At 42.4% G+C, this 13500-nt stretch overlaps 1 protein-coding gene across 7 annotated transcripts in view; it reads left to right on the forward strand.

Moving 5' to 3' along the window:
• Window positions 1–13500, forward strand: part of FGFR3 (fibroblast growth factor receptor 3) — a 346288-nt gene that overhangs the window by 288822 nt on the left and 43966 nt on the right. For all 7 annotated transcript variants that reach the window (XM_089777768.1, XM_089777767.1, XM_075930897.2 and 4 more), the window contains 2 exons: window positions 3367–3630; window positions 12650–12703. In XM_089777768.1, the coding sequence (XP_089633894.1) occupies window positions 3367–3630; window positions 12650–12703 (318 nt within the window). The remainder of the gene's footprint in view (window positions 1–3366; window positions 3631–12649; window positions 12704–13500) is intronic.

Raw genomic sequence — 13500 nt, forward strand, 5'->3', positions numbered from 1 at the left:
AAATGAAATTTCAATTTTGGAACGTTGCTGCAGTATCTCTTGGGGATTCCAGGTCAGTTGTTCCCATTCTCTTTGGGCCAGGCTCTTAATCAGATTTCATCTCCCATACAGAGTTGTGGCCAGGAAGACACATGATTTCAGGAAATATGTGGAGAAATTGGAGAGGGTCCAGAGAAGAGCAACAAAAATGATTAAAGGTCTAGAAAACATGAACTATGAGAGGAGATTGAAAAAATTGGGTTTGTTTAGTCTGGAAAAGATTGATAGAGAGGGCATAACCGCTTTCAAGTACCTAAATTGGAGCAAAGGAGATTTAGGTTGGACATTAAGAAAAATTTCCTAGCTGTCAGGATGATTAAGCACAGGAATAAATTGCCTCAGTAGGTTGTGGAATCCTCTATCATTGGAGACTTTTAAGAACAACTTAGATAAACACCCAGATTAGCGGTGGGGAACCTCAGTTGTTGGCTCCCAGTTTGCCTGGATCAGGCTCCCAATACTCTGGGCTTCCCCCACAGGGCTGGAGTGCATACAGTCTACTAACCTGGACCCCCCAAGGCACTGGTGTGTGAAGAGAGTGTGGAGGGTATCTTTTTCTTTCTTAGTTGAAGCCCATGTTAGTGAGGAGGTGTTTTGTTTTGGTTTTTTTGCTTTTTTGCTTCTCACTTGGATGTAGCCCCTGACTGATTTTTCTGTGGGTCATTAGCCCCTGACCCCAAAAAAAGGTTTTCCACCCTGATCTAGATGGTGCTTGGTCTTGTCATGACTGCAGGGGACTTGACTTGATGACCTCCCAAAGTTCCTTCAAGTTATATGATGTGTCATCTCTAAGAGCAGAGACCATGGTGCATCTTGGGTATGAAGTCTGATCACAAAGCTGCAAAGTCATGAGGCACCTGTTTTCAAGAAAACAACTGAGCAACACATCCATATCAAAGTATTCAGGTTTATGTCTGAGCCAAATTCAAGGTGTATTTCAATCATAGGTTTGGACCCATCTTTGAATGACCTAGTTCCGTTGAAATTGTCACAATTGACTTTGGCAGGTCCAGAGTTTCACCTGGAGGTTCATTGGCAGTGCATTGATTCTTAATTGATGTAAGCTGGGAGTAACTGTGAAGTAAAAAGTAACACCAGTGTAAAATCAGTGCTAATGTAAAATCAGACTGGACTTGGTAGTCTGTGTGTTCGTATAACGTGTTAAAATGGATGGAGGTTAAATAGCCTACCACTGGGAAACAACTAGGCTTTAAAATTCTTTTATCACCATCTTGTATAAAATTAAACATGAAAGCATTCTGCTACAGTAACTGCCCATTAAACTGAAGTATTGTGCCTACATGCCACTGTGTTTTGGAACATCTTTGTTGAATAAAGAGGCCTCAAGTTTTGTGTCCAGCCTTAGCAGGTCTACCGACCAGGGAGGGGAAAAGGGCAAGGGGCAGCTATCCCTAGGCCCAGCAATTTAAAAGGGGCCCGGGACTCCCTGGGCTGCTGCTACTGTAGAGGTGGCTAGAGCCTGAGGGTCCTTTAAATTTCCACCTGAGCCACGCTCTCTGAACACCCCTGAAAGGCTGGCTGGCTGGGGGAGGCTAGTTCCAGCCCCCGTCCCTTCTGCCAAGGTGTCCTCTTCTAGGGGCACACTTCTCCACCTTGCTCAGGGGTAGAGCATGGTCCTCCACAGCCCTGAGCCTTGGGGTTTGTTTTGTCTGTGCAGCTCCTGGCTGACTAGAGAGAGAAAGTTTGGCTGCAAAAGGAGTGGCTATTTCAAATGTATTGAATGGGTCCATTCACTTTTTAAAATTCCTCCTGCCCCTGTGCTGTGCCCAGACTTCTCTCTGGGAGTCTCTTACACCCATTCTGTGCACACTATCTCACTGCCTCATTTATGAAACAAAGTCTCCTTTAAGGTCTGTGTGTTCCAGGAAGCATTCCAACCGTACTAAGCATAGGAGAGTCTGTGGGTGTTCTGCATTGTAAAGTATGACCACAGTAAGGGCCAAATCCTTACTCATGTGAGTGTGCCCACTGAAATGTGTGCAACTCTCAGGGGACTAGGGTTTGGAGTCTGGTCCATAAGCCCTTCAGGTCAGGGACTTGTTTGCCCCAGCCCACCCAGGATGCACTACATCCTGTAGGCTATCCCATATTTTGCCCGTTTTGTCTGGCTTTTTCCTGCCATAAGGAGGAGTGAAGACAGCCTCTCTAGTCTTGCCAGAAACGAAACTATAGAACTTTGTGCATGACTGCATTTCTACGGGATGGGGTTTTTGTTTTGTTTGTGTGTTTTCTGTCTTCCTGCTTGCTGGGGGATCAAGAGAAGGGCAGGGCTTAGTTCTGACAAGCAGTGGGAATGGGAAGGTATGGGGCAGAGGACAACAGCAACTTAAATAACTTATTGTGGAGATCCCACCTGGGACAGGAAACATGGAGGTGATAGTAGGAGAAGCATAGTGTTGTATGAAGTGTTCTGAAGTGAAAGGTCATGTATTAACGTAAGGGGTGAAATCTTGCTCTTCTTGCAGTGTGTGGGAACTTTGACATTGACATTCACTGGGGCTAGGATTTCATCCTAGATATTAAAGTCCCTTGGGTTAACCACTTGCCATAGGATACCCAAATAAGGGAGCTGAAATCATCCTCCCTTGTGAACTATTTGTCTGTCTTTTAAAAGCCCCCAAAACTAAATTAGGCAAAATAACATTTATTTAATTGAAGAAAGAGAAATAGCCCCAGGACTGATACCTAATATAAGCTTTGGCTTACAGAACATGTCTAGCTGAATAACAAACCTCAAAAGAGAGAGAGGCTTGTAATGGCAATGTTGACACCACTGCAAAAAAATTAAAAAAGCCCAATCCTGCCTACTCCTGCCTCAGTCCTATTGACTCTTGGCATATTGTAACATGAGGCTCTAGGGAACAAGTTGCAAACTTGGCAGCACTATTTCCAGAACCATTTATTTCATTGACAGCACTAATTCCAGAACCATTTATTTCACTGATGGCACCCACTGGTTTAGTTCTGCAACTTTGCTTTTATTCCATTCATTTCATTGACCCTATTCAAAGGGAATAAAGCAAGCTGGTTATGGTGCCAGGTCAGTATATCTAAGTGAGACATTACTAAAGTACTCTGTCTACAGAGCACCTGTACAGTGCCAAATGCTGTTACCTGAGTAAAGCAAACCATTGCTTTTTCACCAGTTGATGGCATTCCTGCAGTTTTCATCTCTTGGATCCTATGTGCATGAGATTACCTAGGATACAGGTGCTGTGGCTGCTGTCATCAGTTGTGCTAGGGTCTTTGATTGTTCTTTGATGCCTGCCTTGTTTATTTAGTTATTTATTTTCTTTTCCATCACAGAAGATCTGGGGAGCGAGACTACCTTTCTGGAGGAACTGGTGTTTGGAAGTGGAGATACCATTGAACTTTCCTGTAACACCCAGGGCTCTTCTATGTCAGTTTTCTGGTTCAAAGATGGTATTGGGATTGCACCTAGCAACAGAACTCACATTGGACAAAAACTGTTGAAGATAATTAATGTGTCCTATGATGACTCTGGACTGTACAGTTGTAAGCCACGACATTCCAGTGATGTTCTGGGTAACTTTACAGTTAGAGTAACAGGTGAGTGCTATAATGCTTTTAAAAAAAATGTTTAGCTTGAACAGATGGCTATTTCTTCTGATGTCTGCTTCTATATGAGTTCTCAATTTCTAGCAAAGTCAAAATAGGCAAAAATGCAAACCACTTTTCTGTAAGTCTAGAGACTCACAGTATGGGAGCATTGGAAGTGCTGTTATAATACAGATTAAACCCTCTCTTGCCCTGAATGCTTGCTGATATTTAGTTCACAGTACTTTATAAAGTACCTTACATGATACACACACACACGCCTTTGAGGTATTTTATGGCTGGGAAAACTGAGGGTTACTGAGGATATTACTTTTTTTTCAGGGTCAGAGAGCAAGTTAACGCCAAAGTCAGGAATTGAATGCAGGAGTCCTGACTCCTCTTATATATTAGATAGCACTTCCTCTCCAACCACAAGATAGCTTTTGCGGGTTCATTTCAGAAATGTCATTTTTGTACACAATCCATTTGGAAATCTTGTATTTAATCAGATTGTGAAATGTATCTTTATGTGCTACATCCTTATTGCATTAATATTTGCACAACAGCTGGAAAAACAGGCTTCCATGGATTCTCAAGTCAGAAGGGAAATGGCGATAATTCATCTAATCTAACTTCTTGTATAGTACAGGCCCTCAGACTTTCCCAAAATACTTCCAAGAGAATATTTTTGTAGAAAAACATCCAATCTTGATTTTTAAAAGGTGTCAGTGATGGAGAATCCACCATGGCCCTTGATAATTGTCCAGTAGTTAATTACTCTCACTCTTAAGAATGTACACTTCATTCCCTCTGGCCTCTTTATCCCTCTGTCAGGCTACGCCTAGACTGCAGATTATTTTGGAAGAAGCTTTTCCAGAAGAGATCTTCCAAAAAAACTTCTTCCAAAAAAGAGCGTCTACACAGCAAAAGCACATTGAAAAAGCGAGCTACACTGAATGGACGCTATCTCGCATTTAAGCTGTGATTACTGTGGATGGAGTGGCCACCAGGGCATCTGTGCTTTTTCCTCTTTTTTTCAAAAGAATTCCCTCTTCTTCATCTACACACGTCTATTTCTGAAAGAGCTCTTTCAGAAAAAGGCTTCTTTCTCGTAGAAAGAGGTTTACCGATGTCAGGAAAAACCCCTCTCTTTTGATTTTTTTTTTTTTTTGGTCGAACGCGATTGCAGTGTGAACGTAAGTGAAAGTTTTTCGGGAAAACATCTGTTTCCCCCCCCCCCCCCCAAAAAAAAAACTGTATAGGGTAGACATACCCCTCAGTAGCTGCTGCTTCCTCATGCTGTTCTGTGTTGGACTGGTCTGCCCTTCCTGCTAAGGGTTCTTCATAACCTTTTTTATGTGTCCCCTCATTTCCCAGTTATTTCCACGTGGCAGCTCGTGGATTCTGTTGTGACATCCAGAGTACGGACCTCAAATATATGCAGTGTGTGCTCATTCTAGCAGGAATGGGCTCTTGGTTTTCAGTAGCATTAAATGGTACACACCAAAGTTTTCAAACAAATGTGGATCAGTGAAATGGCTACTGTAATCTGCCTAATTTTTTTTGTGTGATTAGGATAATGAGGGCTGGAGGACCACAAGTGGCTCCAAACGTTCCTGAATTCTAGAATGCCAGAATGTGTCTTTCTGACACGTCATTACTAGATAACTAGCTAGGACCACCATTCATTATTTAAGACTACTGGACATGTGGTGGGATAAACATCGGTGTCATTAATTGATGATAATCCTGATTCAATAGATGGAGACAGAGGTTCTCCAACTTTTGTATGGGTGACCCTTTTCACACAGCATGCCTTTGATGTGATCCCCATATAAATGAAAACATATTTTTCTTATATTTAATATTATTAATGCTGGGGAGAAAGCGATATCTGGAGCTGGAGGTTGACATCATGCAAAGCCCCATGTCATAACCTCGTGACTCCCCCCTTCCCTGAGGATCATGACCCCCAATTTGAGAACCTCTGTATTGGGATAACGAGGTTCCAAGAGTCCATATCTTCATTTACTTCCTTTGGAGTTGAGTGCCAAGTGTAGCAGTAAACGGGGTCTTGGATTCAGATCCTTAAAGGTACTTGGGTGCCTAAAATACTTTTGAGTATATTGGCCAGAATGTCTCAAAATGAACATTCAAAAATGGAGGCAGCTACTTTTGAAAATGTGTCCCTAACCTTTTACGATACAAAGTCACTCTTCCACTGTCCCCATAGTGATAACCAAACAGATGTATTCTGGAGACCCACACTGTCCTGTCACATATGATGAAATCCAAATAGTTTAAGGAAATGACATTTTCAGTGAATCTTGACAAACATCTGCTTTTAATTGAACATTATTGGAGATCACTGTGAACATTTCAGGGTCATTATCAATTAGATGGTTAAAGAAGTATTTGACTCTTCAAAGATTTTCTTTTACCTAGGTGTGATTATTGGGAATAGGAAACTTCTGGTTGTTAGAAATGTTTGCATTTTTTTTTCTAAGTGACATTAAAATGCTTTTGAGTTCAAGGGGCAACACAGAGGCAGGAAAAGGCAGCTGCACAAGTGAAACAGCTATCAGACAAAAAAGTGGTAAAGTGAGAAATTGTTTTTAATAGTGGAAAGAGTGATAATCTTGTGCTTTTAAAAGTTTAAGCCCCTGTGTTTTTCTTCTTGGCTAATAATAGCTTATAACAGCTTGAGAGCAAGTGAGTAACCTGACCCACCGTTCTGCCAGCATTATGCATCTTTGATTCTGTTAGCTCAGTGTCATTACATTCAAAGTGCTGCTAATGCGGGAGTTTCAGCTTGAGCTGTCAGCCATGTTTGTATTAAACTTTGAAGCCTTTACATTGGGTGGCCGTAGTGGCGCCTGTTATATTCGCTTATGTTTCTTCATAATTATTACTGATTGCTTAGTGTTCAACTCCAAGTGAGATTGTAATCTGAGAGAGTGGGGTTTACATTCCTGCATTTTAAAAGTAACACCAGTGGTTAGTTAGCATTCCTTAGGTATTTAAATACTTGTTCCGTACGATTCTGTGCCAGAGTGACTGAGTTATACTGGTAGTGGTAGTAACAAACCAGTGTTTTCTCTGTTATTGAGCAAAAACAAGTCCTTTGAATCTGTAGACTTGCATATCAAAAATCTCCGTTTAATACATGGTACCTAGTGTCTCTGAGAGAGCTTCCCTCTTAATGATCTTTCCAGGCCCTCATTAGATTAATGCAGGAGGGCCAGATGACTATGTTAATGTATGCTTTGCATAGTTCCTTTTGTTGCTGATTCCCTGGGCCTCTTCCTATCCAGCCTCTCTCTCAGCCTTTCTTCCCCATAACTTCCCTTCTTGGTTGACCTTTCTTGCAGGGCTAGGATCCCAGAGTTTATTCTCCTCCCTCTTCCTCCCTTCCTCTATTCCTAGAGAGAGCGACTATGCGCACTCTCCTTATAGCTCTCCGCTGCTCTTGACCTCCTGACTTTATACTAGGGATGGGGAGCCTCCAGCCCCTGGCTTGCCTGCATCCAGCTCCTGAGGCTCCACATTGGGGCACGTGTGCTGGCACTCCAGCATCGCTGCCACTCACCCATAGGGCTGGAAGCAGACAATCTACTAGCCTGCCCCCTCTTCCGGTGTGCAAGGAGAATGTGGGGAGTGTCTTTCTCCCAGTCAGGTGCTTCTCACTTTACTTATCACTTGTGTGCCCCCTCCCCCACTGATATTTCCACCCTTGCTTTATATTAAACAGCTTGGTCCTGGGCAGCTGGTCTTCCTGGGCAGCTAAGCCTACTTTTCCCTCCAATGCAGTCAGATAACATAATTAGCCTCTCAGGTCCAAATTAACCCAGGGCCTCCATATACCCTCCATCATAAGCAGTAAATGAATCACCTTTTTCATTAACATTTTGATTTGGAAGTCAGGCTCAACATTATTGCCTTGTAAAGTAAAGGTTAATTAAATAATAGACTGATGTATGAATAGACTTAGCACCTTCTTAAGCTTTGTCTTTAAAACACAGGACTCTGGGACTACGTCTACATTGGCATGATCTTGCGCAAATACTCTTTAACGCAAGAGTTCTTGTGTTAAAGTATTTGCACAAGAGAGCGTCTACACTGGCATGTGCCTTTGCGCAAGAGATGTGCTTTTGCGCAAGAGCATCCGTGCCAGTGTAGACGCTCTCTTGCGCAAGAAAGCTCTGATGGCCATTGTAGCCATCGGGCTTTCTTGCGCAAGAAATTCATGTTGCATGTCTACACTGGCCTTTTGTGCAAGAACAGTTGCGCAAGAGGACTTATTCCTGAGCGGGAGCGTCATAGTTCTTGCGCAAGAAGCACTGGTTTCACACATTAGAACGTGTTCTTGCGCAAGAATTCCCCACCAGTGAAGACAGGTAGCATGTTTTTGCGCAAAAGCAGCTGCTTTGGCGCAAGATCATGCCAATGTAGACACAGCCTGGGTGTGGGTGAGAATCAGCACTGCACCATTTCCCAACTACAAACATTAACACTTACATCCCTCTCCCCAAAAAAGAGAAACCTTCATGACTGATCTTGACTAGCATGCATGTCAGTTCAGTCCTTCCATGCACAGATCCTCCCTTACAGCTGATTGGTGTGTGAAGTTATGGCAGGAAAGGTCCCATGTTACTAACACTTGCTGCATTTCGCTACTGTGAGAAAACATCTTTTGAAAATCCAGGTCAGCATTTTAAAAAACAAGTGCCTAATGCTAAGGTCCTGTGGTCATATTTAAGCCTCTGCACATGTGACCTGATTTTTTCTTTTTAAGTAGCATATGCTTAGCAGTTCCCTCTGAATTGAAAGTTTCAGTCGGATGTCAGCCCACTTCTTTAGGTATGTGAATATGAACTTAGTTTCTTCACTGTAGACAACCATTTTTTAAAATCTTGGATTCTAGTCCTTCTCAACAGTCCTTCTCATTTTGAGTAAGATGAGATGGACTGGTTGTTTGTCAGTGATCTCACCTTCCTTGATAGGGAAAAGAAAACGCCATCTGCAGTATTTAAGAATGTGTTGCTACCATACAGTTGGGACTGGTGCATCTTAATTCATATAAATATCGTTATAATCATCATGACAAAATAAGAGTTGCCAAACCTCATGCTTTCAAGATGCGAGGGCAGGAAGGATTTTACCCCTTTTCTCTCCCTTGTGCAGCAGTTTTTGCCTTCCTGTAGCAGATACTGTGAAAAGTTCCCAGTTCAGCAGAGTACTTGCACGTGCTTTATTAGACACACAACTTTCACAAATCCCATGGGATTTTAGTGGGACTTAAGTCCTGTGATTTAACACATGCGAAAGTTGTGCACATACTTAAATGATTCTTGGCCAAAGACAGGATGCTACATATGGTGCCCCAGTAATCTAATGCAATATGGTAAGTCATGTATTCCTATACAGTGAATATTCTGCAGAGTTCTACAGACTCTGGAGAACTGTGATACCTTTATTAGCTTATTAGTTATCAGTCAGCTGGATAGAAAATTATATAAAATAAAAATTACAAAAACTTATTTTATGCTTGACTTGGCTAAACTGGATGCATTACATTTCTGGTCACATGTTGAGCATTCATAGAATTTCCTACAGTCTAAAAATTGTAAAAGTCGCTGCATAATATTATGCCTCTTTTATGTTTACTGGTGATTATTTGAAGAGGCAATGAATAATGCAAAATGTTACAAGCAGGCTTCGGGGCACTGTTTTACAGGTGGATGGTTCTAAAACTAACAGTAGTCATTCAGATGAAAAGAACAAACAACCTTGTATACAGCACAATAAATGCAAACATGCTGTTAAATGATGCAGGTAGATACAGAACATATCATAAAGCCATTACTTATTAGTGATATGGTCTCACCTGGCACATGCTGTTTTGGTCTCAAAAAGAATGTATCCCACTGCAGAAAGGATATAACCAAAAAAGAAGAGATCCAGAGAAGGGTAGTGAAAGTGCCCAGAGAGTAGGAATGTGATGGTTAACCAGCCTAGAAGCCCTCCCGCCCACCCACATTTAATCGGTTAACTGGTTAAACTTGACAGTTAATCAGTTAACTAATTAGATGAGATTTTACATCCCTACTAGAGAGCCTTGGGTATGAGGAGAGAATTGGAAAGATTGGGTTTGAGTAGCTTAAAGCGGAGCTAACAAGAAATGACATGACAGTGGGGTATTAATTTAATATATAGTCTAGACTAGAACAAGGCTACTCAACACGTCTAGAGCAAAACCATTTATTTGCGGCCCGCGGTGCGGTTTGTATGTATGCAGGGCTCAACACCCAACCCACAGGTGGGATCCTTTGAATATGGCCTCCAGTGGGAACACGCTCCACAATGGTGAGGTGTCTCCCAGGTAGCGTGAGCATTCTAGCCCCCAGGGAGGAGGTACCGGGAGTGCTGGGGCATTGTGGGAAGTCCTTTGTATTCATGCCCGTCACTGTGAAAGAAGCTATTTGCATATATATTTGAATGTATATGCAACCACACTTAAGTTGCAGCCCGCTTCACATGCTGTGAGTATCTTTGTGGCCCCTGGGGCTTCCAAAGTTGAGTAGCCCTGGTCTAGAGTCGACAAACTAAGTTCTCCCATTATTCCTTTGAGAGCTAATGAAATGAAAAGAGCAGATTTTCAGCTGGCAAAAGGAAATACTTTATATATCAAATAAGCGGCCCCTTCAGGTGGATTAGCCCATTATTATGGGGAGTTTACCATCTGAAATATCTGATGGTGGCATTATTGGATGTTGTGTAGTGGCCTGTTGGTTGGGACCCAGTGTTAGCCAACTGTGTGGCTGGGGGAGTGAGGAAATAAATGTCTTGTTGGGCCTCATGCTTGCAAAGTGCTCCATTACAGGATGCCCCAGATTTTGGTCTTCTATTTGATCCCGCTTCTTCAAATACTGGTATAGCAGAGCAGAGCCCACCTAGTGCCATCTGCATTCAACATGGTGTCTCTGATCAGACCTGACACCTAGATACTTCAGAGCCCCTTTGAATGGTCAGAGCTTTGTAGCGCGGGGTGGCAGAACCAGGGAGCATGCACCATTCGGTGCCACGGAATTTTTCCGTTGAGAAATCTGCTCAGCTGTAGTAACTACAAAAGACTGCCACGTCCCCCTTCTGGGAGGGAGGTGCATCCGTATAGATTGTCCTCAAGTCCCACCTCCCTGTGTATCTACAGAGTACCACAGAATAACATGTAAAATAACTGCTCCCACCCAGTATTGCTGTTCCACTGCTCATGCCTCTTTGAGCATCATATCCTGGCCGTTGCAAATGTGTGTGCCAAGTCTCTTCTGAGATGAAAGCACTAACAGCTCCATTGGCGGGTAGAGTTGGACGTGCGCGAAGTCCTTGGTTTTCTAGGCTGGATCTGCATGTATGAAAAATCCACACCCGAATGTTGGTGTTAAACTGGCTGAAACCCCATGTAGATAATGCTGCATCAGCAGGAAAGCTTCTCCTGCCAATATAGTTATCCCTTTTGCAGAGGTGAGCTAAGGCAGAGGTGAGCTTTACTAAGCCAACAGGAGAGCTCCTATCAAACTTAAAGTGCCTTTACCAAACACAAAAATAATGAGGAGTCCTGGCATCTTAAAGACTAACAGCATTATTTGGGCGCAAGCTTTTGTGGGTAAAAATCTGTTAAAGTACCGTAGGGCTCCATGATTACGGATACAGATGAACACAACTGCCCCTCTGAGACCTGTTTACCTAATATGTGATAGTGGTGCAGCTGTGCTGATGTAAATTTATAGTGTAGACCTGTCCCATCTCTCCTGGCTGTTAATGAATGCACCATGTTGCAGTTGTGTCTCAGAGTAACATGGCAGGGTTCTGTATCTTTCTATCTGAGGTATCTTCCCCTTTGTAATACTCAGTTCCCAGATCCCAAGAACGTTACTGGAAATACCTTCTCTGGAGAAAAACGTGTCAGGAAAAATGTGCGAAATGGAAAGGAAATAAAATGTAATTGAGTGACTCTTCTGGTTTCATCATTACACTAGTTCACTACAGGCTGAGCTTCTCAAGTCTGGCACTCTCTGGTCCGGCAATATCCATGATTTGGCATGATTTTAATTAGCCAGATGACCATTTATCATGGTTGTGGCCAAGTTTTCTGTGGTCCCATAAAGTTTGTTTACAGCCACTAGTCCTGGCTCTCAGTGTTCTGTGTTGTCATTTAGCTCTAATTTATCCTAAATCTCTTCTAAGAGCCCAGTAAGCAGCAGAAGTGTTGGTAATGCTGTTAGACAATACAGATCTCCTGTTATGGTACTAGTCAAGCCCTGCGGGTACCAGACTAGAGATGTTCAACCTGTGGTCATCTTAAGCCTTCACAGACTTAACACACATGTTTAATTTAATGCACCATTCAATGCACCCATAGCAATATGACATCAGCAAGACTATTTGTTTCAGTAATATTAAGCAGGCCAGTAAGTCTTTGCAAGCTCAGGGCTTCACAAGATTGAGAGAAACAATTCACGCTTCTCCTGCTTGGATCCTTCTGCACGGGAAAGGCTATAGTAGTGAAAAGGAGGAGCTCCTCCTTTTATTCTCTTGGATGAAATCTTAGGTTCTGCAAAAAACAAAATAAAAAGAATCCTCACAAATAGACCCTGCAGTTTGTGAGACACACAGGACCTAGTGTTCAGTCAGGCTACTCCGTTTTGGCATGCACACAGCTATGGGATTTGTCCATCAGTCTCCATTACGCAGAAGTGATAGATCCCTTTTTGGACAAATGTGAAACTCCTCTCACTTGTGCCCAAACATGCAGTTGTGGAGAGTGTGTGTGTGGGTGGGGAGGGGGGACACAAAGGGGCAGCGTTTCGCACATGGAGGAAGCTGCCTCCTGAGAGTCTGCTCCGTAGTGGTGTGAGAAAATGGTAGAGTTTGATCTACTGTTTTTGGTAGTGGGATCAAGAAAATGGAAAACTGAAATAGTGTTGCTGATAGTAGCAGCACAACAAGTGACTTTTTTTTCTTCTCTTCCAAGATTCTCCATCATCAGGTGATGATGAAGATGATGATGATGAGTCTGAAGACACAGGTAATGGCTTTTTCTTGAATTCATAGACTGTTTCTTTAAAGAGATTGTTCATCCCATTTCTACTCAGGAAGGTGTTGTGTTCGTTTTATTACAATATAGCACATATAACAATTATTATTCAAAACAGAAGATTTCTAGAATGTACATAGGGAACTGTGCAGCTAGGTGCATAGGACACAATCATGCACTCAGCAGACCTGAGCGCTTGTCCAGTCTGTGCTGCAAACTCATTTAATGACCTTGGACAAGGGACAGCAGCTCCCTGCCTCAGTTTCCCTGCCTGTAAAACACAAATGCATCAACTGTCTTTTGAAATGTGCCATGGAGGTATCTTATCTCATTCAGAGTTAAAGGTGATCGCCTGTAGCATTGGAAATAAGAATTCCCCTAGATTTGATACCTAGCCACCATAATAATGTGTGATCTAGAAGGTCATAAATGAAGGTCATAAAATGATTTATTATAAGGTCTTAAGGGTGATGGTGACCTTCTAATAGTCTACATAGATTTGATGGGTATCACTTGAACTATAGTATTAAACCTGTCCTTGTATTTCAGTTTAGGCAAACTCCTTCTTCCTATATATGTGTGTGTGTGTGATGCTATACTGATTTTATGTGTGTGTGTGTGTTGCTATACTGATTTTGCATCAATGTAGAATCTGCATCTGTATTTTTTTTTACACTAGTTTAATGCTTTTTTTCTTTACTAGCTAGCTTGTTGTGGGAAGGCGCAACCATTGGCAAGAATCATTGATATCATAAGTACAGGCAGTCCCCGAGTTACGTGGATCCGAC

Source organism: Pelodiscus sinensis, chromosome 4 (genome assembly GCF_052426305.1).
Source record: "Pelodiscus sinensis isolate ZL-2025 chromosome 4, ASM5242630v1, whole genome shotgun sequence".
In the NCBI taxonomy this organism is placed as follows: domain Eukaryota; kingdom Metazoa; phylum Chordata; order Testudines; family Trionychidae; genus Pelodiscus; species Pelodiscus sinensis.